This window comes from Lissotriton vulgaris, chromosome 9 (genome assembly GCF_964263255.1).
Source record: "Lissotriton vulgaris chromosome 9, aLisVul1.2, whole genome shotgun sequence".
Classification (NCBI taxonomy): domain Eukaryota; kingdom Metazoa; phylum Chordata; class Amphibia; order Caudata; family Salamandridae; genus Lissotriton; species Lissotriton vulgaris.
This window is the reverse complement of record NC_141697.1, coordinates 154,966,744-154,988,907: the sequence shown is the minus strand read 5'-3', so window position 1 is coordinate 154,988,907 and position 22,164 is coordinate 154,966,744. Positions and strand designations below refer to the sequence as shown.

General features: G+C 40.9%; 1 protein-coding gene across 4 annotated transcripts in view; it reads right to left on the bottom strand.

Annotated features, from left to right (window-relative positions):
- Positions 1-4,841: 4,841 nt before the first annotated feature.
- The window catches only part of PTGR2 (prostaglandin reductase 2), a 465,729-nt gene continuing 448,406 nt past the window's right edge, over positions 4,842-22,164 (bottom strand). For all 4 annotated transcript variants that reach the window (XM_086937253.1, XM_086937255.1, XM_086937256.1 and 1 more), the window contains 3 exons: positions 20,111-20,198; positions 17,032-17,071; positions 4,842-5,099 (listed from right to left, as the gene is read on the bottom strand). In XM_086937253.1, the coding sequence (XP_086793379.1) occupies positions 5,035-5,099; positions 17,032-17,071; positions 20,111-20,198 (193 nt within the window). In that variant the 3' untranslated portion in view covers positions 4,842-5,034. The remainder of the gene's footprint in view (positions 5,100-17,031; positions 17,072-20,110; positions 20,199-22,164) is intronic.

The following is a 22,164-nucleotide window of genomic DNA, read 5'->3' as shown; positions in this document are numbered from 1 at the left end:
TTGTTTCTGCACCAGGTTGGTATAGTCTGGGTACAACGAGATACGTTTATTTTAGAATTTCTACCTTTTTGAGATGATACACATTGTGTGACTTCATGGAAGGAATGCTGTACAGAAATGAAACACATCAAGCATGTAAGGCATTCCCTATGTGAAAGCCCACCTGAATCCAGAATCTGTCTACAGTGGGTCATATTCACAAACTGCATTTTGTAGTATATTTAGTTTTTGATACAATAGTGCTAATAAAGTACTACAAAATGCTATTCATAAACCTAAGAGTGTAAATCTCCAATCTTTTCTTTTGGAATATCCTCACACATGTAAGTTTACTACTAAGTAAATGTGGGAGGGACCAGGAAAAGGATTGAAAAATAGGACGTATTGCCTACAAAATAGCTGGGGGTCTGAGGAGGGGTAAGAAAGGATTAACGGATTGTTAGGCAGGGGTTTAGGGAGGGACGTGCACCCACCTGCAAAAAGATAAGTCCATTCTTAGTCACAGACTGTACTTCTAAAGTTACTGCACTCAAAAAGGACCAACAACAGTAGTAAAGGTACTTCAGCTCAGAGATGGAGTAAGTCCAGCACAACGCATGGTCAATCACTAGTATTGGAACACTCTACCACAGAAAATAATGGACAGAGGGACTTAAAATAAAATCCCACAACAAATAATGTTAAATTAAATTGCATTTTTAAAAACACTTTTTACTTTAATTTAAGGTAAAGAAATTATCTAAAAATTAACTATTTTGTTTTAGCTCATCGTGTTTCGATAACCTTTTTCAGCTGATGAATACAATTAGATCAGTTTAACAGTATGAATGAATACCTGAGAGGGGCTCTCCAGGGACCTCTGTGGCCATTAGTCTATGAAGAGTATACTAATAAGCAATTAATGTACAAATGGAAATGTCCAGGTTTTAAATTTAAGGTGTCTGGAGAAACGCACAATTTATTTGTAATTCATGTGTTATGTTACTGTAAAACTGTGCCCTTCAGTTGTTTTTCTTTTTGTTAAAATATAAATAAAATGTAAACAATTAAATGAATAAATTACCTTTTTCGAATTAAAAAATGTATATGACATTCATTTTTATTACAACAAAATTAAATTGCAGTTAATTAATTCCATACATCACGTTGGGCCTTATTGCCAGTTTGGCAGTCCTCAGGTAGGACTGCTGCACCCACAGGAGGACTGCCAAGCCTGTGGTGCCCCTGCCTGCCAGATTCCGACTTGAATCAAGGTTGGGCAGGCGGTGCTGCAGAGATCTCACTGCGGTGGCTATGTTAGGCTCATAGGAGAGCCTTAACAGCAGATCGCTGCTGTGACAACGCCTGCACGGTGTGGCATGACAAATCGTTCAGGAACAGGGGTGCAATTCCAGGAGGGCTCAACATGTGCCCTTCTGCATGCACCGCCAGGTCTTCAAGCGGCAGGGGGCTCTGTTAGGGCTCCGTTAGTTGCATCTCCACTAACATTTTCAATGCAAGCTCACCACCATGAAATGGGTGGTGGAAATGCAACCCAGAATATGCTTGGCGGTGCTGCAGTGGCACAGCCAGCATATTCCTGCCCCTTTTCACTACACCATCACCATCGGATCCTGGTGGAAGCAGAGGTTGTGTGGTGGTCCATCCGCCACACTCAAAATACAGTGGTGGCGGTGGTCTGGCCAGCAACGCAAGTATGACCGCCATACTCAGAATAAAAATACCATAGAGCCACCCAATTAATTATCCCATAGGGACTGGGAATAATCAATAACAAAATACAATTGTCCCTAAAGGAATTATTTCTACTGTCTTGTTATTTTAGAATTACGTCACATACGTGATCATTAATGAACATGTAGGAAAGGAATATCTGAATATAAGCAAAATACTCCAATGTATCAAAACATTATATTTATTTTTATTTGCATTCAAGTTTTTATATCAACTTCTTTTCCAAGTTTTTTGGCAATCCCCACAAAGCTGATAATCCGTGATCTTCAGCTACCCGAGTTCGAGTCACTCGAACTCGGGTAGCTGAAGATCACGGATTGAATGACAAGGATCTGGCGGTTTTGAAATAAGTGATGAGAGACTACTTGAAATGCGAATTGGGAAGTGACAATAGATTATAACTTGGGCAGATTGATTTCACTCGATAAAAAGGACACCCCCTTAGTAATTCTCACACTTATATAATAATTGTATATTTGTGCAACGTCATCGTCCTGATGATGGTCCTACGGATCGACTAGACCAACGAGGGACCGAAACGTCGACATCTAGCACCGTTTTGCATATTTTTTCTCATTTATGGGATGATGTACTAGATGAAACAGTATGGTGAATTATCATCTGTAATGGTGTTTCAATTATCCATTATTTGAGCAAAAGGTGTTTTTGCACTGCTGTTAATAAGAATCTAAATTATCAGCTTTGTGGTAGTTGCCAAAAAACTTGAAAAGAAGTTGATATAAAAACTTGAATAAAAATAAAAATAAATGTAATGTTTTGATACATTGGAGTATTTTGCTTAAATTCAGATATTCCTTTCCTACATGTTCATTAATGATCACGTTTGTGACGTAATTCTAAAATAACAAGACAGTAGAAATAATTCCTTTAGGGACAATTGTATTTTGTTATTGGTACTCAGAATAAGGCCCTTAATATTTACTAATACGATATTTCTTTTTTGATTTTATTTGTAATATAAACTTCCGAAAATAATTTTAATTTAATATATTCAAATTAAATTTGAAATTTTAATGAAGTTAATAATGCTGTTTTGTTTCTCAAATTTTGATCTACATCAAAAATAAATATAACCAAAAATGTACATTAATATTTGGCAAATATATTTTTATTAATTGTTTTCTAGTTGAATAAATGATTTACTTTTCCCTATACTTTACCACGGGGAGCTCTCACTGTAGGTAAAGTATTGTGAAATTTAAAAAAATGAACATTCTATCTCTCACAATGATGAGCTGGTGGACAGATTGAGAAGATCAATCTGACATTTGGCTACTGCAAGATTACCATAGCACCAGGTGCACAGGAGAAGAATCCATTTTCTACACCACGGGGCTCCATTATTTTAATGATATGTTTGTCCTTTGGGTTAAAAACTTTCCCTGCTGATTTCTAGTTACTAGTCAACTATATGTGTTCAGACTTGCACAATTCTGCATTCTGGACGAAACTGGTATCTTTAGCAGTTTATGGGAGGACCACTGGACAACCGGAATTACCAAGAGCAGGTGTTAATGAAAATGCAGGGGCTCAGTTGATCATCAAGGCTGCTAAGTGTTTAGTGAGGCAGTTCACTGTGGTCTTTCTCAAACACAGTAGGGACTGCAAAGATTCTCCCTTTAGAGGCAATAGTGCAAGCATTACTGAATTAGCGAGGTCTCATAACTCAGACCAAGGAAAGGGCTTTTCTCGATGTTACTAAATACTACAGGAACATTGTGGCTAACTATGGACTACTGCTAACCCCTTGACAGCTCCTGCTTCAAAGAAGCAGCCATGAAAAATTATCTGAATTGGGGAGGGTCAGAAGGCCTTTGCTGACCCAAAGCCAACATTGTGCAACGCACCAGTCTTGGAGGCCCATGTCATGAGTGATGTAATAAGTGAGGTCGCAAGCAGTGCATGATGGAGACGTTCCTCTCTCGACAGTTGGCAGGCAACAGTAGACTTTGCATTCTATAATGAAATTGAGGACTCTCTAAAAACTCTTCTACATTGGTCTTTAACACCAAGATAAAGGGACATTTGGACTCATTATACCGTCTATTTACTAAACTCTGTGGACCGGGATAGACATTTGCACTTGGATACCAGGTATCACATTAATAGTCATTGCTCTACATGCCCACTTGATGCCCAGTTTAATCCACTTGGTGCCACTGATCTCTACTTTCGAGTATGACTTGAGAATACTCTGACACATCTTTATTCTGTAGATGCCATGTAGTGCTATTTTGACCAGTTCCTATGGTTTTCTAAGGCAAATATTTGAGCTCTTCGGAATGCTGAAACTAAATTATAAAAATGATTTTCATATTGCATCAACTCCACTGAATGGTTACGATTTACATGGATGGGGGAGGAAAAGGAAAGAATGTGTTGCAGACTGCACAATGATTGTTAGTGCTGAGCAGATCCCACACCTTACCTAAATTGTAAGTATCAAACAAATAATGTATCTATATTGTTGAATCTTTTGCCAAGGTCTTTACTCTAGCTCCTTCAACATTTTGTAAATCTTTGAATTATTTTCTATGGAGGAAAGGAAACCTAATATACTTTCTGATATAAATATTCAGGTACTTATAGGAGCAAAGCACAATCAGAACAGATGCTTGAATGTAAACTTTTGGGAAAATACATAGATATCATTTTTGGAATCTGATCTGCAAAGCTTGCCCTTCTTATTCTTCAGGATACTACAAATATAGCCGTTTTTTTAGGGAGGGGGATGAGGGTGGAGGGGACACCTTTTACAGTAATTGCGCACATTTGTACTGAATATTTATTATGGAAGACTCTTTGTCTTAATGAGTTTTACCGCATTTTTGACCCTTACATTCATACCTTGGAGTTTTGTGTATTGCGGATTTCAATTGTACTGCTATGCTAAAGAAACATTTGATGATGAAGGGTATTTTGTCTTGTGACAGAGATTCATCATCTTGTTTTGGATGCACACTGGCTTCCTAACAGATTCGTAAACATAAACCACCATCCTTAAAAACGAACCCATGAACTGCTTGCAGGAAACCAATGTCATCTCATTCTTCTCCTAAGATGCAGATGTAAATTATAAAGCCACAACAATTTTACATTCAACTTTACTGAAGTTGCAATGCTTTAAGGATACCAATACAGAAATGCAACTGTGACTTCCAGGCCCTTCCACGGAGAGCAATGTTTTTGAGTTTCCAAATGTGTTGCAGGGGACTCCATGTTTCTGAATGTTCAAAAAGAGGTATTTGCTTTATTTTTCTCACAAAAAATAACAGTGCTCTATCCAGAAACTTGCACAATCTGTTTCCCGATGTTACCACCCTTCATCATTGATAGAAAAGCATCTGAAAAAGGAAAACAAGATAATTATTACACACGAAAAAAAGACAACAAACACTGTGCATTCACTTGATGTGAGAAAATAACCTATACTACGTTTCATGTACAAGCACAACTAAAAAGACTAACCAACGTTTGCTAAGGTTTTAGGAAGAATTGTTAACCCCTTCGCTGCGGCGGCTATTCCGCCGCAGCGCTAAAGGGGCGGGGCGGCCGCGCGGCCGCCGCATGCTGGTGACAGAACCGCTCCGTCACCAGCTACAGTTGAGCTGTGCTGGTGACGGAGCGGTTCCGTCATGACCCGCCCCGCTCTTTAGAACGCCCGCGCAGGCGCGAAATCAGCGCCGCGCAGGCGCGGCGGCCGGGCCATGACGGAACCGCTCCGTCATCAGCACAGCTCAACTGTAGCTGATGACGGAGCGATTCCGTCATCAGCATGGAAGGGGTTAAAGGTATTCAGCTTTGTTTGCGTAAAGATAAACACATACTCCATAGCATTTTTAAGGTATACTCTATAGCTTTCTTAGGCAGTATTTGTAAAGCAGCCACATAGTCATCACTTCACAATTAAGTACACCCTACCAAGTCGATATACAAGCATGAAAAGAAGTGTATGTTGGGCAGACAGTACTAAAAACACTTTTTCATACCATGACCTCCACTTCTTGCAAGTTACTGCTTTCTAGGGAACTTCCACTACTTCCCAGTCAATGCACTTGTTCTACATCATCACCTGCTGTAAACAGAACATGCTGCCTACTTGCAAAACATGGATTGTAGCTGGTAGTGAAGGAGATTCACATGCGCCCTCCCACCTCCCCAAATATTGTGCAGCAGAAGGCAGTCAAATGATGTATCATCACTGTGAACTCAGACACATTCTCGATGGAGAAAAAACATGCAGACAATCTGAGGTGGCACCTGTGCCATAGTGCATTGTGGGGTTCAAGGACATGTGCTTGAGCAATCTGTTCCATGATGGGGATCGAAAGCACTTTTGGGATTATATCTTATTACATTCCGAACCCAACACTGCATGGTGAACAAAAACACAAGCTGGAAATACATGTGTTATATTTAGAACTGCAAACGTACAGTCAGAAATTATTATTAACTAGCAGCCCGCCCCGGCTTTGCCCGGGGCAGAAGGGGGCTGGGGGCAGCATTTTAAGCCTCTGTGCACCCCCCCCCCCACATTGCCCAGGCCGCATCCCTCCCGCCTCCCGCCCCGACATTGGCCATGGCGCCTCCCGCCTTGAGCCTTCAGCCTTGAGCCTCCCGCCCGCCCCGACATTGGCTATACCGCCTACCGCCTCCCGCCTTGCGCCTTGAGCCTCCCGCCGCCTGCCTCCCGCTTCCCGCCTCCCGCCTGCATTTGCCTTACCGCCACTCCTCGCCGCAAGTCCACTCCTCGCCGCAAGTCACCGCTCCTCCGCCACTCCTCGCCGCAAGTCCACTCCTCGCCGCAAGTCACCGCTCCTCCCCGCATATCGTCATTACGTTAGGTGTCGGTTGCGATCAGCGCTACGTCGCGGCCGGCGCTTGTTTTAGGGGACTACTTTGTTTACAAATTTAATTTTTTTAATTTACGTTTTTTTATTTATTTAATGTCGCCTATGTCCATCTACACACCCTGACATTTTCATAGATGTATCGGGTGTGTAGATTGGCGCTGTGGTTCCCGAGTTTACCTGGCCAAAAAGTGCAAGTTCTCTCTTTATAATAGTAGTATAGAAGATGAGCAGGGTTAGTGGAATTATGTGCTTGTGCAGTTAGTGTTTTTGTATGATTATGGATTTGCCACATAATCCAACATCTGCTGCATAATTTGCAAATTTTTACAGAAATGTGTTTCTAGCTGAAACAGAACAAAGGTTACTTAGAATGCAGCGATGTATTGCAGCACGATAGAAGGCTCTTCTTGATGGTTGACTGGTCCCCTTTCAGTAGCTTGTTGCTGTATTTGAGTTTTAAAGTAGTACTGATGGGGTGAAACCAGGGGCGCAACACCCATTGGAATCAAAGGGCTTCAGCGCCCCTTTCGTGTGTGGCAGCCCGGGCTCAGACAGGTCCCGGGCTCACACACAGCCGCACCCGAGCACGTCACAGGTCTTTGAAAGACCATGTTCATGTTAAAGAGGCTTTGTTGATGTTTCACCCCTTCTAAGAGACCCTGCAGCGCCACTCTACCTACTGCTTAAAGTTTCAGCCCCCCCCCAAAATGTTTTCTTAGCTCCCCCCCCAAATGTGGCTCTAGTTGCGCCTCTGGGTGAAACGTTTGCTAAGACAGTGTTAAACGGGTACAAATGACAAAATCATGAAGTAATAATGTCATGACATATGCTGTATTAAGCCGCATAATTTGCCTTCTTTCCCCCACATAATTTAGTCAACATTGCGCCTCTGGGTGAAACGTTTGCTAAGACAGTGTTAACGGGGTACAAATGACAAAATCATAAAGTAATAATGTCATGACATATGCTGTATTAAGCCGCATAATTTGCCTTCTTTCCCCCACATAATTTAGTCAACATTGCAGATAGTTTGGGCCTCTCCTGCCACATAATTCTAGTGGCCTTGTCCGTCAGTGATACTGACACGTTGCTTTGAGTCCATCGCAAAACATTAGCAGGTAACAAACTGATGTCACTTATAAGGTTGCCCACTTACAGCTGTAGGATTGGAAATAGGTCTGGAAAGACATCCTTTCATCGCAACTTGAATGCAAATTAATTTACACACTCCCTACAGCTGTGCTAAGAACAGGAAACCCCACAATTTAAATGTAGACAGGCAAACATTAATACTAAAGGCATAGAGACATATACACAACACAGGAATCTGCTGCACTGGCTGCCAGACAGGGAATCTTACAGGGCCGGCCTGGTCATTGTTTTGTTTTTGCATTTTCCTAATGGGCTGCAGGCTAAATGGCTCCTTTCAGAGCAGGGTGAGTTGCCATGACATGTTCGAAAAATGTCGGGTCCACTTAGCCTTTCATCCTTCTGAGGCCTGTTCGAAAAATGTCGGGTCCACTTAGCCTTTCATCCTTCTGAGGTCAATAAAATCAGTACCATTGAGTTGGGAACAGTGCCAAGATACCCTGGTAGGGGTGAACGTGCGCTTTACAAATACATGTGTTATGTTATGTTACAAGGGGGCAGATGAAAATGGGAAGGCACCTGATCTGGTGTGTAACCACATGATGTAAGAGTATAAATTATGACAGCGTACCACCAGTAAGAACTGGCAAATCCAACCGATCTGGCATTAACCCTCAGTCTTTTGGCTTTGCCTTTACTGTTTGTTTCTTCAGGACTTTTTGTAAAACGTTGTTGCTGGGAAAGCAGCCTAGCCCTGATTAATTTAAAAAATATTGCCTATAAGAACTTGCATATATATGGTTAAGGAAAGACGTTTATTTTAAGACAATGGTTGGAGCAGCAGAATAAAAAGGAGCCCCAGGCAGTGATTCACCCTCTCCGCCATTTTAGTGGTTAAACCAAGGAAAACCCAAACCATGCCAGTTTTTCAAAGAGAAAGTGAAATGAAAACAGTCCACTGGATGGTGCAAATATTAACACCCTCTTCTAATTGTGTGGTAATCTAGGTAAAACCAGAGTTTAAATGCTAAGGAAACTTCCTCGTTGGTGTGATGTTTTTGGGCATTGATTCTTGCATGAACCCCCTCGAGGATGGCCCCCCTCAGAGTGTGGCTGGTCCTAGGAAAAAATGTAATTTCTGCTAAGAGAAATAAACGAATGCACGTGCAAGCGGCCCACGTCCCGCTAAACCCAAGGAAGGGAACCCCCTTATTTGGCACAAATATCGCTGGTTTTATTTGTAACCACAAATCTCAAGACATTAATTTAATTGCATCCTAATGTCCCCGATAACATATTATGATGACCTTAGATATGCTGGAAATTAATTTACCACATACTTGGAGTAACTGAAAAACATGAAAAATGACATGGAGTAAAATTAACTATGCAACAAGAGAGTCGGGAAAAGATCCCAGCCGGTTCTCTGTGATGTTATCGCCAGACTTGGGTGGCCTCTGGTTAAAAAACTCAAGCTGCTGAATCGGTAATAAGACGCCTTTTTTCAGAACACCTTCCTAAATCGTGATTCACGACGGCGAGCAATATTTCCCTTAGAATAAGAGCTTGCTGGATATAAACACGAGGTCAGAGAAATAGACTCGCCGCCCCCGGGACAAACTGCCGGCCAACTTATTCAGATAGGCGCTCGGCTTGATATGTGAAATCTTTAAGCATTGAGGGACTGTTATGGAGTGTAGAGTTTGCTACAGCTGTGCCATTTAGGAAACGAACCCCTCCCCATAAGGGACTAATACCGCAATTTTAAATATGGCTTCACTCACCCCTTCAGTGCTCAGAAGTCAGGACCCACCAGCCTGTGCCTCAAATGCAGTTATACTGAGCATGAACCTTCCAGTTCAGCCCCTGCCCCACCCCGAGGTTGAAGACCACTAAGCTGTGTGCGTGCGCTGCGCACGGCGCACGCAGCATTTCATTTATTTGAGGAGACAGTTTTAAACTAAGTCCTAGCATGGTGCGTGCATCATGCTGTAAATTACTGTACTGTGTGGGCTGCGGGGGGCCTGTGTTACGCCCCTGCCCGCGCTCTCTATGTCATGACGCAGACGCTCTATGTCATGACGCAGATGTCGCGGCCGGCGCTTCTTTCAGGGGACTACTTTGTTTTTAAAGTTAATTTTTTGAATTTACGTTTTATTTATATTTTATGTAGCCTATGTCCATCTACACACCTTGACAATTTCAAGGATGTATCGGGTGTGTGGATTGGCGCTGTGGTTCCCGAGTTTACCTTGCCAAAAGGGTTGAGTTCTCTCTTTATAATAGTAGTATAGATACTACGTAACGAGCTGAACAATAGGGGAGTCTGCGATCCAAAGCATGTGGTATTGAAACACCACCCACCTGTGCCTCCTCCTCCCTCCACTCCCAAAGCGTTGTGTCTTCGAAAACAGATGCCAATCTAACTTCCACCCCTTGCACTTCCCTCTGGTAAATGTTTGGGTTAGCACCTTCAGCCATGCACGTGCAAAATATCAGTCTTAGGATATTCTAGCCAAAAGAACGGCTAAAGTGATCCTGGAGTCCATGGTGGCAGTTGCAAGGATTGATGGCACATACAACTGTGTGGGGAATCAGTAGTCAACCATGGACTAAGCAGTCTCGAGCTGGAGCGTTCTGCCTCTTGATCTGAATACGTGAGTGGATCTACTACACTTTACTCTTCCACAGATTCCCGAAAGACAAACTGGATCACATCCACTTGCAAAAAGATGAGTTACTGAGAAGCTATCTGTGCTGTCTGATTCCTCTCTCGCTACTGGAGTAGCTAAATCCTTGCTATTGACATTGCTGGTCTTAAGGAAGTGCTGCGTGTGACGAGTGGCCGCCGAGGAGGGAGAGGCGCCGGCCCGGGACTGCGAGGACCAGCAGCCAACACCTGTAGCTGGTTCCTCTTCCCGAGTGAGCCGCGCCCCCTCCCAGTGCCACGCCCCCAGCCAAGATCGTATAACTTCTCGCGGCCCCCGCTTCGCGGGAGCCGCTCGTTACTGAGAAGCTATCTGTGCTGTCTGATTCCTGTCTCGCTACTGGAGTAGCTAAATCCTTGCTATTGACATTGCTGGTCTTAAGGAAGTGCTGCGTGTGACGAGTGGCCGCCGAGGAGGGAGAGGCGCCGGCCCCGGGACTGCGAGGACCAGCAGCCAACACCTGTAGCTGGTTCCTCTTCCCGAGTGAGCCGCGCCCCCTCCCAGTGCCACGCCCCTACACCCCTAATCAATATTTCAACAAACCCTGTGACGCGCACCGCGGGACGCGCGCGGGTCGGAGCACGGGGCGAAGCCCGGGCAAAGGGCGGGCCGTCTGTGGTCGTCCGGGGTCGACCGAGGACGGGACGGGCCACCCCATTTTAATCTTCCCTGTCTACTCTACACATCATAAGTAACAGGAATCATACGCAAACATCCAAGGTGAGATGCGCATATTAACATCTAATTCATCTAGGAGTTGATCAAGGTTAAGGAACCGGGATCATTACATTATTCACTCTCAGTTACGTATATAACATTCTCTTTTTCAATAGGCCCTAAACCTGATACCTAAATCAAACTTATAAGCCTTTGTTGAAAAATTAGTAACCGTATAAACCTTATGCAGACCCGTAGGTCTCCCTCATGGCATTAAAAAAGTTACGATCACGCACAATATACATGAGGCGCATGGGCACTGAGGAAGCTGTTAGAAAATCATCTGATAAGGCACAGAAACCAGGACAATTATCCTGTACGCCAGCTATAAAGAAATATTTCTCCACTCTGCCTGCGAAAAAACACTCGTCTATCAATACCTCTGAAGTAGAAAATATGTTCGATCTCATGGAAACTAAGTCCGAACATCAGTCGCTATTTTCCTCCCACCAAAGCAATCACAATCAAAGTTTCACAACCCCCGAGAGTAACCAAATAAAGATCTCTCTAGTTGAGGATCATCAAAAATCGGTGCATGAAATGTCTCAAATCAAATCCTTAACCCCTATAAAACTTCTGGAGAACCAATTCTGTCTAGAGGACCCTGCAAGTAACACCATGAAAATAGAAAACGAAAAATCGGAAACACCACTTAGCCAGAAACAGCCACTTACCAGTTCTCCTGAAAAATCACCCCATCATTATTCTAATCACGCGACCTTTACTGATCCTTTCTTCCCAAACTCAACCTCTGCAAACTCTGTTTCTCTCTTGTCAAAAGCTCTCTTCTCCCTGCAGGAAATTCTGGAATCAGTCCTTACCCACCTTGGTCAAATTCTAGCGAATTCAGATGACACTCTTGACGTACAAATAGGTATTCTTAAATTCCTAGTGGAAGAAAAAAGGAAAAAAGATCTAACTAATGTACTGTCAAAAAAACATGAAACAGATAATATGCCACATTTGGAAGACGATCCAAAAAACGGAAATTCTTCTCCAAAAAAACGAGAAACAAGCTCGCAAACTTCTGAAGTAACAATAATAGAGTCAAAAACCAATGAAGCAAGAAAAAATAAAAAATACCCTATCACCAACTCCCTTAAGAGACTATTCAGAGAAGAATTCAAAAATACTTCTAAAAATACAATTAAACAGTACCCCATTTTTTCAGAAAATGTGAATCATACTGACTTAGACTCAATAGTTTGTGATAATAAAGTGGAGATAACTAGAGTTCCCACTGAACAGGAACCAAACCAAACCGGGAAGACTCTAAGAACTAAAGATCATGAAGAAGCCAGGGGTAAGAAAAAGAGAAGAAAGCCATTAAGAAGAATTCAAAAGAAAAACAGCCGTAAGCTTAAATTCCAAAAACCTATCTTCTCAAACAACCCCGTGGAACCTTCGGTCTTACAAACAACACCGATGGTGAAAACTCTGAATCCAAAAGCAGAAGAATATTGTCCGGCCCCAATATCAAAAACATCAGGGCCGAAGTTTAATGTCACAAAAGAATTACATGATATCAAATCCCAGCCGTGTGGAGGAACACCATCAAAGCACGTAATAATAGAAGAACTTTTTCCTACAGACAATATGCCACTCAATCGAGGCAGAATAATTAATCTCCTACATCAAATACCACCTCTACAATCACTTACAAGTAAAGAAATAGACCTGGTGCTCTTTCCAAACAAAGACAATGACAAACTAGCACAAGTTACTTTTCCGTCTCCAGTACTCCCAGGAATAATAATAAGTGAGAAGGAAATCCTACATAAGAATGGCTATGATGTAATATTAATATCTGAACCTAGAAGAAGAATCCAAAATAACGGAATAACCAGATTATTCGACCAAAGAAATGAAAATTTCAATACCAATTGGGGAGATATTGCACCAAATGCTATGGGAAAAGACACACTAAAAATTCAAGTAACTCATGGTGAAAGGACAGTATGGTCTCGCGAGTCAGAACGAAGCGATGCTGGGAAATCAATAGAATGTTGGGCATGGTTATCGGAGACTTTAAACTGTAAAAAAACGGATAAATTTCAACAACATTTGGTTTAGCAAAGGTTTGACGATAACTACATGGAATTTGGCCGGGAAAACTGCTAAAAAAATGAAAGAAGCTACAAAAAATTACCCGGATGTTCTTGCTCTACAGGAAACATGGTCAACCAAACCCTTCTCTCAAAAAGGATACTATGTCTATGAAATTCCCGCAAAAAAATCTAAAAGGGGCCACGCAAAAGGAGGTCTGGCAATTTTACTACGCGAGGAATACTCTTGGTCGCAAGAAATCATAGATACAAACTCAGATAACTTGCAATATATCAAGGTGTCATTCAAAACTCAATCATCAGCCATACAGAATAAAATATTGCTTTTTAACGTCTATGCTCCTCCCAGTAGCAAATACGATATATTATTTGATCACTTAATGGAAATTATCATTCACATACTCGATGATCGCTTCTTTATGCCATACATTATAATGGGTGATTTGAATGGCAAAATCTCAAATAGTGAAATTGAGAAATTGGCTAAACTCTTTAAAGAGGAATCCTTCGAAACGTCCCTCCCACAATTCCCTAAGGGAACAAAATCAGATAAGAGAGGAAGATCACTATTATCATTCCTCCCTAGCATAAATGGGATAATCCTAAATGGTAATACTAAAGGAGACAAACCAGCATCACATACTAGACAGGGAAATGGAACTTCTTCTACTCTTGATTACTTCATCTGTGGGAAGGATGAAAAGGAACAAATCACTCAACTCTCAACCCATTTCACGGAAGAAAGCGACCATGCTCTCTTATATTTAACAACCCTGTGGACGGCACCCACTACCTTTACCAACCAGCCAATATTTTACAAAACCAAAACTGAAGTAAATATAGTCCAGCGTCGGATTTATTGGTCCTCAGAAAACTTGGACTATTTAAAAACTTTAATCGCCCATACTCAATTGTTGACTATCAGCCATTCAGATGACCTTATAAAGAACTTTGAAAATATAGTCTACAAACTCAAGAATGTGCTTCAAAACAAATCACAACAGGATAGACACGTGAAAAGTAAAAACACTAACAAGAACAAAAATTGGAATCAACCAACTGTAAAAAAACTCAACAGGTTAATCCAAGCCCAGTATTTGAACTATTCTTTGGCAAATAAAGTGGAAATCAACAAACTAAAGAATCAAATACGAAGAGAGAAAACTAAACAGAAAAAACAGGTCCAGGACTCCAACTGGGTTGATATCCAATTAGCAGTCAAACAATGTAATCAACGCAAATACTGGTCTTTGATTGCTAAAATGACTGGATCTAAAAAGAAGCTGGAAGCAATCCCTGTATCAGAGGAGGACTGGGATATTTACTTGAGCGACTTATACAAATCTAATTCAACTATCACGGTAAGGGAGGCTGTAGAATACGAGATGGAGAGTGAAGATACTAAAATCATCAAAATTTCGGCAGTATCCATTGCCATGAATATCAGAAAGGCTAGAAGTACGGGTGCGTCAGGCCCTGACCAGATCCCCATTAAGGTCTACCAAGCTGATCCCAAGGAGTGGAGCTTGATGCTCTCGCCTCTGTTTAACTTCATCTTTGACTCTGGCAAAATACCGAATTCCTGGCAGGGAAGTATAATTATTCCCATATACAAAAAAGGAAACAGAAACATAGCAGGAAATTATAGACAAATAGCGCTGATGGACGCTGCCAGGAAAATCTTTGCAGCGGAAGTACTGGACAGACTAAAAACGTGGGCATTTTCGTTGGGTCTAATACCCATGTTTCAGGCTGGATTTCGACCCAATCACTCAGTCACTGACAATATAGCAATTTTTCAGTCAATCATAGATAAATATGTAGTAGGAAAATCACAACCCATATACGCAGCATTCATCGATTATTCCACCGCCTTTGATCGAGTGGATAGGCCGACCCTGTGGAACAAACTAAGGAGGATGGGAATCCCTGAATCACTATTACAAGTAATTGTGAATCTCCACAGTAACACATGGTGCCGAGTGCAAATGGGGAGCGACAAGGGCTTGTCTAAGATAATACGCACGTCTAACGGCCTTACACAAGGGTGTCTTTTAGCTCCAATTTTATTTTCTTTGTATTTAAGCGACCTCCCATCTCAATTGCAACAAGGGTTATGTACGCCTCCGAAGATCGCCAATCAACGCATACACGTACTGTTATATGCGGACGACATCGTCATGTTTGATTTAACGCCTTTCGGACTTCAACGCCTTTTAGATATTCTACATAACTACTCTAGAGAAAATTATCTAATCCCCAATACAAACAAAACTAAAGTGGTCGCATTCTCAAGAAAGAAAAAAGGCGTCAAGTACTGTTGGAAACTGGGTGGAGAGAGGTTAGAGCAGGTTGAGGAATATACCTACCTAGGCAGGATTTTTTCTCACAACATGAGCAACATTAAACAAATTAACCATCTAAAAAGGAAATGTGACTTACACGCCGGGGCTATGTCGCGACTGTACTCGGCTACTGGAAACAGACATTTTTCTGCACTTTTAAAAGTTTACAGAGCAAAGATCCCACTGGTTCTGTCGTACGCCTCTGAGTTTATTCCTTTAAATCAATGGACATATATGGATTTAAAAGAGGGTAAAATACTAAAGAAAATACTGAAAGTCTCCACTTCTACACCAGTGCAGGCACTAAGACTTGAATTTTCAATCACCAGTGCATATGCTACTGCCGTAGCAAATATCATTAGGTGGACATATAACCTTCTTCACTCTAAAGAAGGTACTTTGCGATGCCTGTTAAAGATTGAGACATTTGATAAAGATACCTCACATTTTATCTTTAACAGAAATATGACAGCGGCACTTCAACTGGCAAAAATCAGCTCAGAAATTTTGTTATCCTGGACACCAGCACAACTCAAACTTTATTTAAAAAACTTTACTCCCAAATTAAGCTATGAGCTTGACCACTTACACTGCACTAATTTGTCTGTGTATAAATCTTATGCTAAATCTCTGGAATATAAGCACGAACAGCTTTACTTAGACTATTCTCTGACACATGGTGCAAGGAGGTCAATTACGATGTTGCGTTTGGGTATACTACCTTTGTTATCCTTTACCTCCACTTGGAGACCAGACAGTTCTCCGTTATGTTCTCTTTGCCAGGGGGGTAATAAGGATCTTGAGCATCTCTTATTTATTTGCCCAAACGTCAAAATTGTAAATGCACGGCTAACATGTCTTGATCCCATCTATCGGACATGTAGGATTGTCACTGCCAAAGAACTGCTATTAATATGCAAAAGGCCGCCTAACGAATTTGTCTGCTACAAAATTTATAAATTTTTAAAAGTTTCATTGAAAATGTATTGAATTGTATAAAAACTGTGTGAATTTTTTTTAAATTTGTGGTCCTCAAACGAGTACCAAAACAAATAAAAATACTTTGACTTTGACTTTGAGAAAAAAAAAGATGAGCTAATGGTTGCATCCTTACAGCACCCTGGACCAACTCCACTCATGATCGGGACACTGCATTCTCCCCAGCACCCCCTTTCAGCTCGTATCCCAACTGCATATTTCCCTCCCTATTTTTACGAATTACTTAAGGACAGGATTATTTTTAAAATGTTTCCCCTCTTGTATTTTAAACACCCTTACCATTTGCAGTGAAGTAAATAAATAAAGGCATACACATTAACTAATTAAACGAATTTATATGGAGGTACTTTTAATGATTTTTTCAGCTACCAACAACTACAAAGGGTAATGCATAAGCAAACAAGTAACAACATTCTCAAATGCGCCAGGAGTGCCCCAAAGCTTCTCAAATGTAATTGTACAAACTTATCACAGAAAAAACACAAGTAGTAGCTCTTACCTGCAGTGTTTTCTAGACCTTTAACCATCGTCTCTCGTACCTGGCAAATCAATGAAGCATTTGATTATTTAGCATGCGAGCAGAGGATCACTGTGCTAATGTCCCTCCTACTTTAGAGGTGAAGAAGAGAAGTGATTTGCATTTATTAAAGATCTTTTTGAATGCATTTTACCCCCCAAAGAGTAAATGAATAAGCAATTGCTGTTGTGCCACATTGTACTAATTCGTAGCGCTGCCATGCTTAGAGACTGTAGCTAGTATACAGTTTGATTGCACTTGAACTGTATATCCAGCATTAGATAATCTAGTTCACCTAGCCAATTGTGCATGTAAGACTGATTTACACGCACAAAAGTTTCATTTACAAGAGTAAAATCATTTTAAGGTTGGGAAGGGAACGCCACAATCATTTGTGTGTTGGAAAGGAAGGGGGCTCTCTACAAGGAAAATATTTTCCCCAAGGACAAAAAAAGACAAATATGGATCCACTACACAACGGTGATGGAGTTTTCCCAGGTGAAATTGTACAGCACCTACATAGTGAAAATCTGACCCTAGTGCTTCAGAAGAAGATGCACTATCCCATCATGCACAGCAGAATGACAGTAAGGCAGTCTGTTTTTTATAGAAGCAAAAAGAAGGCATTTACATCCCTTGAACTGTTCAAAATCTGTGGCCTTGACAGCAGAGAGGTGGGTGGGGATTTTACGAAATCAGAAGGGATACCTAGAGTGAAGAACTATGATTACAAGTAAGTAAAATTTCCTTCTTGGCAAGGTTGACTGGAGACCCAAGCTTCTCCAATCCAAAAAGTATGATCATTGCCACAGATTTCAACTACTGAAGCAAATACGTTACAAAGAGCTGCTTGTCCCACCAAAGTGACTATCCTGGAGTTAAATTCAAGACATTATTATTTACAAATGTATGTTCTAACTTGCAAGAACCAGCCTTACAAATGTCATTAACAGGTACATTTCTTATACAAGAAGTAGTAGCCTTCATCTCACTTCTGGAACGGGCCACAGGGTTGCCAAGTAAATGCCTAGTAGCTTTCTCATTTTAGATAATAACGCAAGAAACTAACCAATGGCTATGGTGTGTTTAGAAGAAGCTGTATCTGTCCAAACTGCACCATAATTAATAAAGAGCTGCAGTTTGACCATGCAAATCTCTTTTGCCTTATCCAAATATTTACATAATGCCCTTTTCATATTGAGACTAAGAAGCAGTCTCTCTACTGGGTACGATAGATTGAAAAAGAGTAGGCAAAAAAATAGTTTGATTAAAGTGAAAATCGGATACCACTTTTGACAGAAGGATGAGTTCTTAACGACACTTTGTTATAAATGAAAACCATGTATGTCCATCAGTACACACAGCCTGGAGTTCACTCGCTCTCCAGGTACATGTAATAGCCCCAAAAAAGGCAACGTTCCAGAAAGGATGTTGTAAATCAGCCATTCACACAGATTAAAAGAGAGAACCCATCAATTTAGAGAGTATCACAATACCTAGAGAAGCCTTCTAATAAGGAGAAATACCTTCTTAGAACCCTCCAGGAAATTCTTAATGACTGGACAGTGAAGATAGATGGCTGAAAATATACTCTAATCCAGGGATTGCAAACCTTTTCTACAATAAAAACTACTTATGTTCAATAAAATTCATCCTGAGCTACTAACACAAATTATCAGTATTATAACTGTGACCACTTCAGACAAGATAAGATTCAATTAATGGTAATCGCAGGATTACCAACAGTGACCACCTCAGTGCATCAGGCAAGGTCAGCAGCAATAATGTGAAAGTAAAAAGAAAATGTTTTAGCAATTTGAATTTTTAATGCCTCTATGCATCAAAACAGTCATGCATGCAATGCCCTCTGGCACCTAAGAAAGAACATCAGAAGTAAGACTCTCCAACACAGTATGAATTACCATTTAAATATGTCGGCCTAAAATATATCTATTGGCAAACATCAGCTTATTAGTTCTGAAAATACACACATTTTATTTTTAAATACATCCTTTTCAATTGTGGAACCATACCTAATTTAATCAATCAAAATTTTAATTAACATGACATCGCTAGCTTGTACTTTTGGTGTACAAAATGGATTTGAGACATGCTGTGTGTGTTGCTTACTTAGATTATGCAGCTGTCTTCAGTGAGTGCAGGAATAACCCTAGGTAGGGAGTGGGGCAAATTGACCTTGCAAGGCCAGAGTCCAGAATTTGTTTTAGTAGGGCGTCCCCTTTACCTAGGCAGAGGTCTCACTTGGTGCTACAAGACTTTCATATTTAACCAATGGACCTAAAGTTTCCTTTTGAGTACCTTACCTCCTGTGAGGCAACCAAAGAAAGTTATAAGAAATGCTGAGCCACAGACAACTTTGTGAGGATTGGGGCCCAAGCGATCTCACCAAAGCCAGTCTCACTGTAGCATCCCCATCACCTGGCACAAAGTCAATTACTATGGCCACCCTAGTTACCACTGTAACTGGACTAGCCATGAGCTTAAGAAGGCATATTTGCATCCCAATTCACCGGCCACACCACCATAAAAGAGAAGAAGCATTAAATATAAGTTGAAGGGTTGGAATCATCTAGACTAACCAGAGTGGTCTGGCAAGGTTTTGACACAGGCCCCAATTCCCACTGAGCACTAGGTAAACCGTTATTGCCAGCTAGATACGTTATACACTTTCATCACTTACATCCCTTCACTACAAGGACATTGAATAATGTATTGTGGTAAGCCGAAAGCCCAAAAGTATATGTTTCAATATTATGTTGTTCGTAATTGCTGAATCAGAAAAAGACGTCACCATAAAGCCCTGGTTCCGACATTCAGATGTAATGTACCAATGCTTAAACTGAATGCAAAATGAATTTAATTTGAAATTACTTGTGTCTCTGCTGATAAAATCAATGCACAATTCAAACTGTTTTTTTTTCGAAAGGACCAGAAACAAAGTAGGAAAAATAAAAATAAAACGTTTAAACAAACTAGAATCTATGCACAATCCAAAATAAAGTTTATTTCATTAAGTATAACTTTTAGTATAATGTCCTACCTTCAACTTTCCTTCTTTCACCCACTGACTGAGCTGAAAAATTCCTGGTCTATGTTTGGCTGGATAGTTTAACACCAAAAATCTATCCCTGTAAAAAAACAAAACAAGAAAAACGGTTCACAATATCAAAAGCAGTATGGACAGCATACCCGATGCCAGTGGTCAACACAAAGAAATTACCTGTGCATATGCTAGTTATTCTCCTGTCACATTATCGTTTGGATATCCAATTGACTCAAAATGTTAGCACATGCACCAGTTCCCTAACTTGGAAGAGGTACCTTAATCATAAATGCTGCTTTCTTTGTAAAAATATTTATTGTTCTTTTTGGTGTAAAGGTTGTAAGACTAAATATGTCCTCTCAAAATATAAAAACAGGATGGTGCTTCGGAAGTTGTGAACAGAACAGTGCACCACTATTTGTTTCTGGGTGACAAACTTCTACCTACCCCTAAGAACATTTCTCTTTTTTTTTCCATAAATGTTATTAATTTACTAATAACTATGGACAGAGGATCCGGTTTGATCTCTTCTCAGGTAGCATTACTGGTTTTCGTGGCCAAAGCATTCACATTATCAGCCCGCATTACAGTTACAATTCTTATCAACAGCTAGGCCAGTGTACCTGCTACATAAGTAATACATGTGAACTGAAACCGCGATCCCCTGGGTTAAGCTAGCAGTGTTTCATTCAGTCTTGGTGTATCAGGGGCTCCGTTTTGATTGACTACTTCTCTCACTGTGCTCATCAATTCTTATGCACAAACTGTCAGACCAACTGTTATGGGGTCCCTGTCATCACATACTACATATCCATCACAGTGTTAAGGTGGTTTGTTTTCGGCTTCATCCCCAACAAAGGCCGAGAGTATTGTGACCCACACACGGGCAAAGCCAATCTTCCCTTCCTCCATGTTGGGCAATGGTACTGTTGCATTCAATCCATTTAGCTAAACTAGGCCCACCCGTCACTTGCATTAAGGACCATCCAGCGCTTGCATTAAGGAAAGGTCAGCAAACCTGCTAGTGGTTTTCTCATCTCTAGGATGCAGACAGAGACCTAGTAAGGAAAATTCAATCTTTGATACTACTGGTGGAGTGAAAAGCAGTTTGGAGACTGTCACAGCGCAACCAAGCTGGTCTCTGATGTCTTATTTCGCACAGTTCTAGAAGTTAGGAAGTAGGTGGGATCTTAAGGTATACCCACTCAACAGTATTTAAAATTGCTTTTTTCAGTATATAGAGGGTGAACTAATAAATGCTTACTTTACATACAATAGATATTTCTAGACAAGAAATCACTATTTTTAGTAGAAACTCCCTTTTAGTTGACTTAATTTATTTTTTACCAGGCTTTTTTAGAAATAATGTTCATGACAATAGGAAATGTAAGAAACAATAAGTCATCTCTTACAGAAAGAGATTATCTACATGTGAAGAATGTTCTTAAAAGTCAAAATGTTTGCAAAAATAGAAAAAAACTTTGACTAACAGTGGGACCTTCTCACTGCCAGCACCTAACCTACTATTACTCCAAAAGTATTTCCCCTTATGTCTGTACAGGGGTCCGTGTGCACACCGAACGACACCCACCATCACAGTGCTTGTTTCCCTCAGGAACTCAACAATTTAGACCAAAAAGCACAGGTGCACCTCACCACAACACACAGTTCAGCGATTATGAAGTCCAAATCCAGTAGACAACTAGGGAAAGGTTTCTCAGTTTAATCTATTTATTCCATTTTCTTGTTACGTAGAAAAAACACAGTACAGCCGACGCGTTTCGTCCTAGTACAGGACTTCTTCAGGGCACTGAATGGAAGATAGGTAGAGGAGGGTATAGGAAAAACGCTGCTCAAGAGAATATGTTCCCATCCGGCAAGATAAATCAACAGCGATATGGAGGCCGTCCAGGTATAGCCCATGGTAAATCAGAGAGAATGCAACACTTGACCCACGTTTAGGAGGTCAAAAGGCGACACCGTCTACGTGCTGCGTGAAGACAGATTTCAATCTTCAAAAAATCATGTGAAGGTACAGGCTTCAGAGCAGT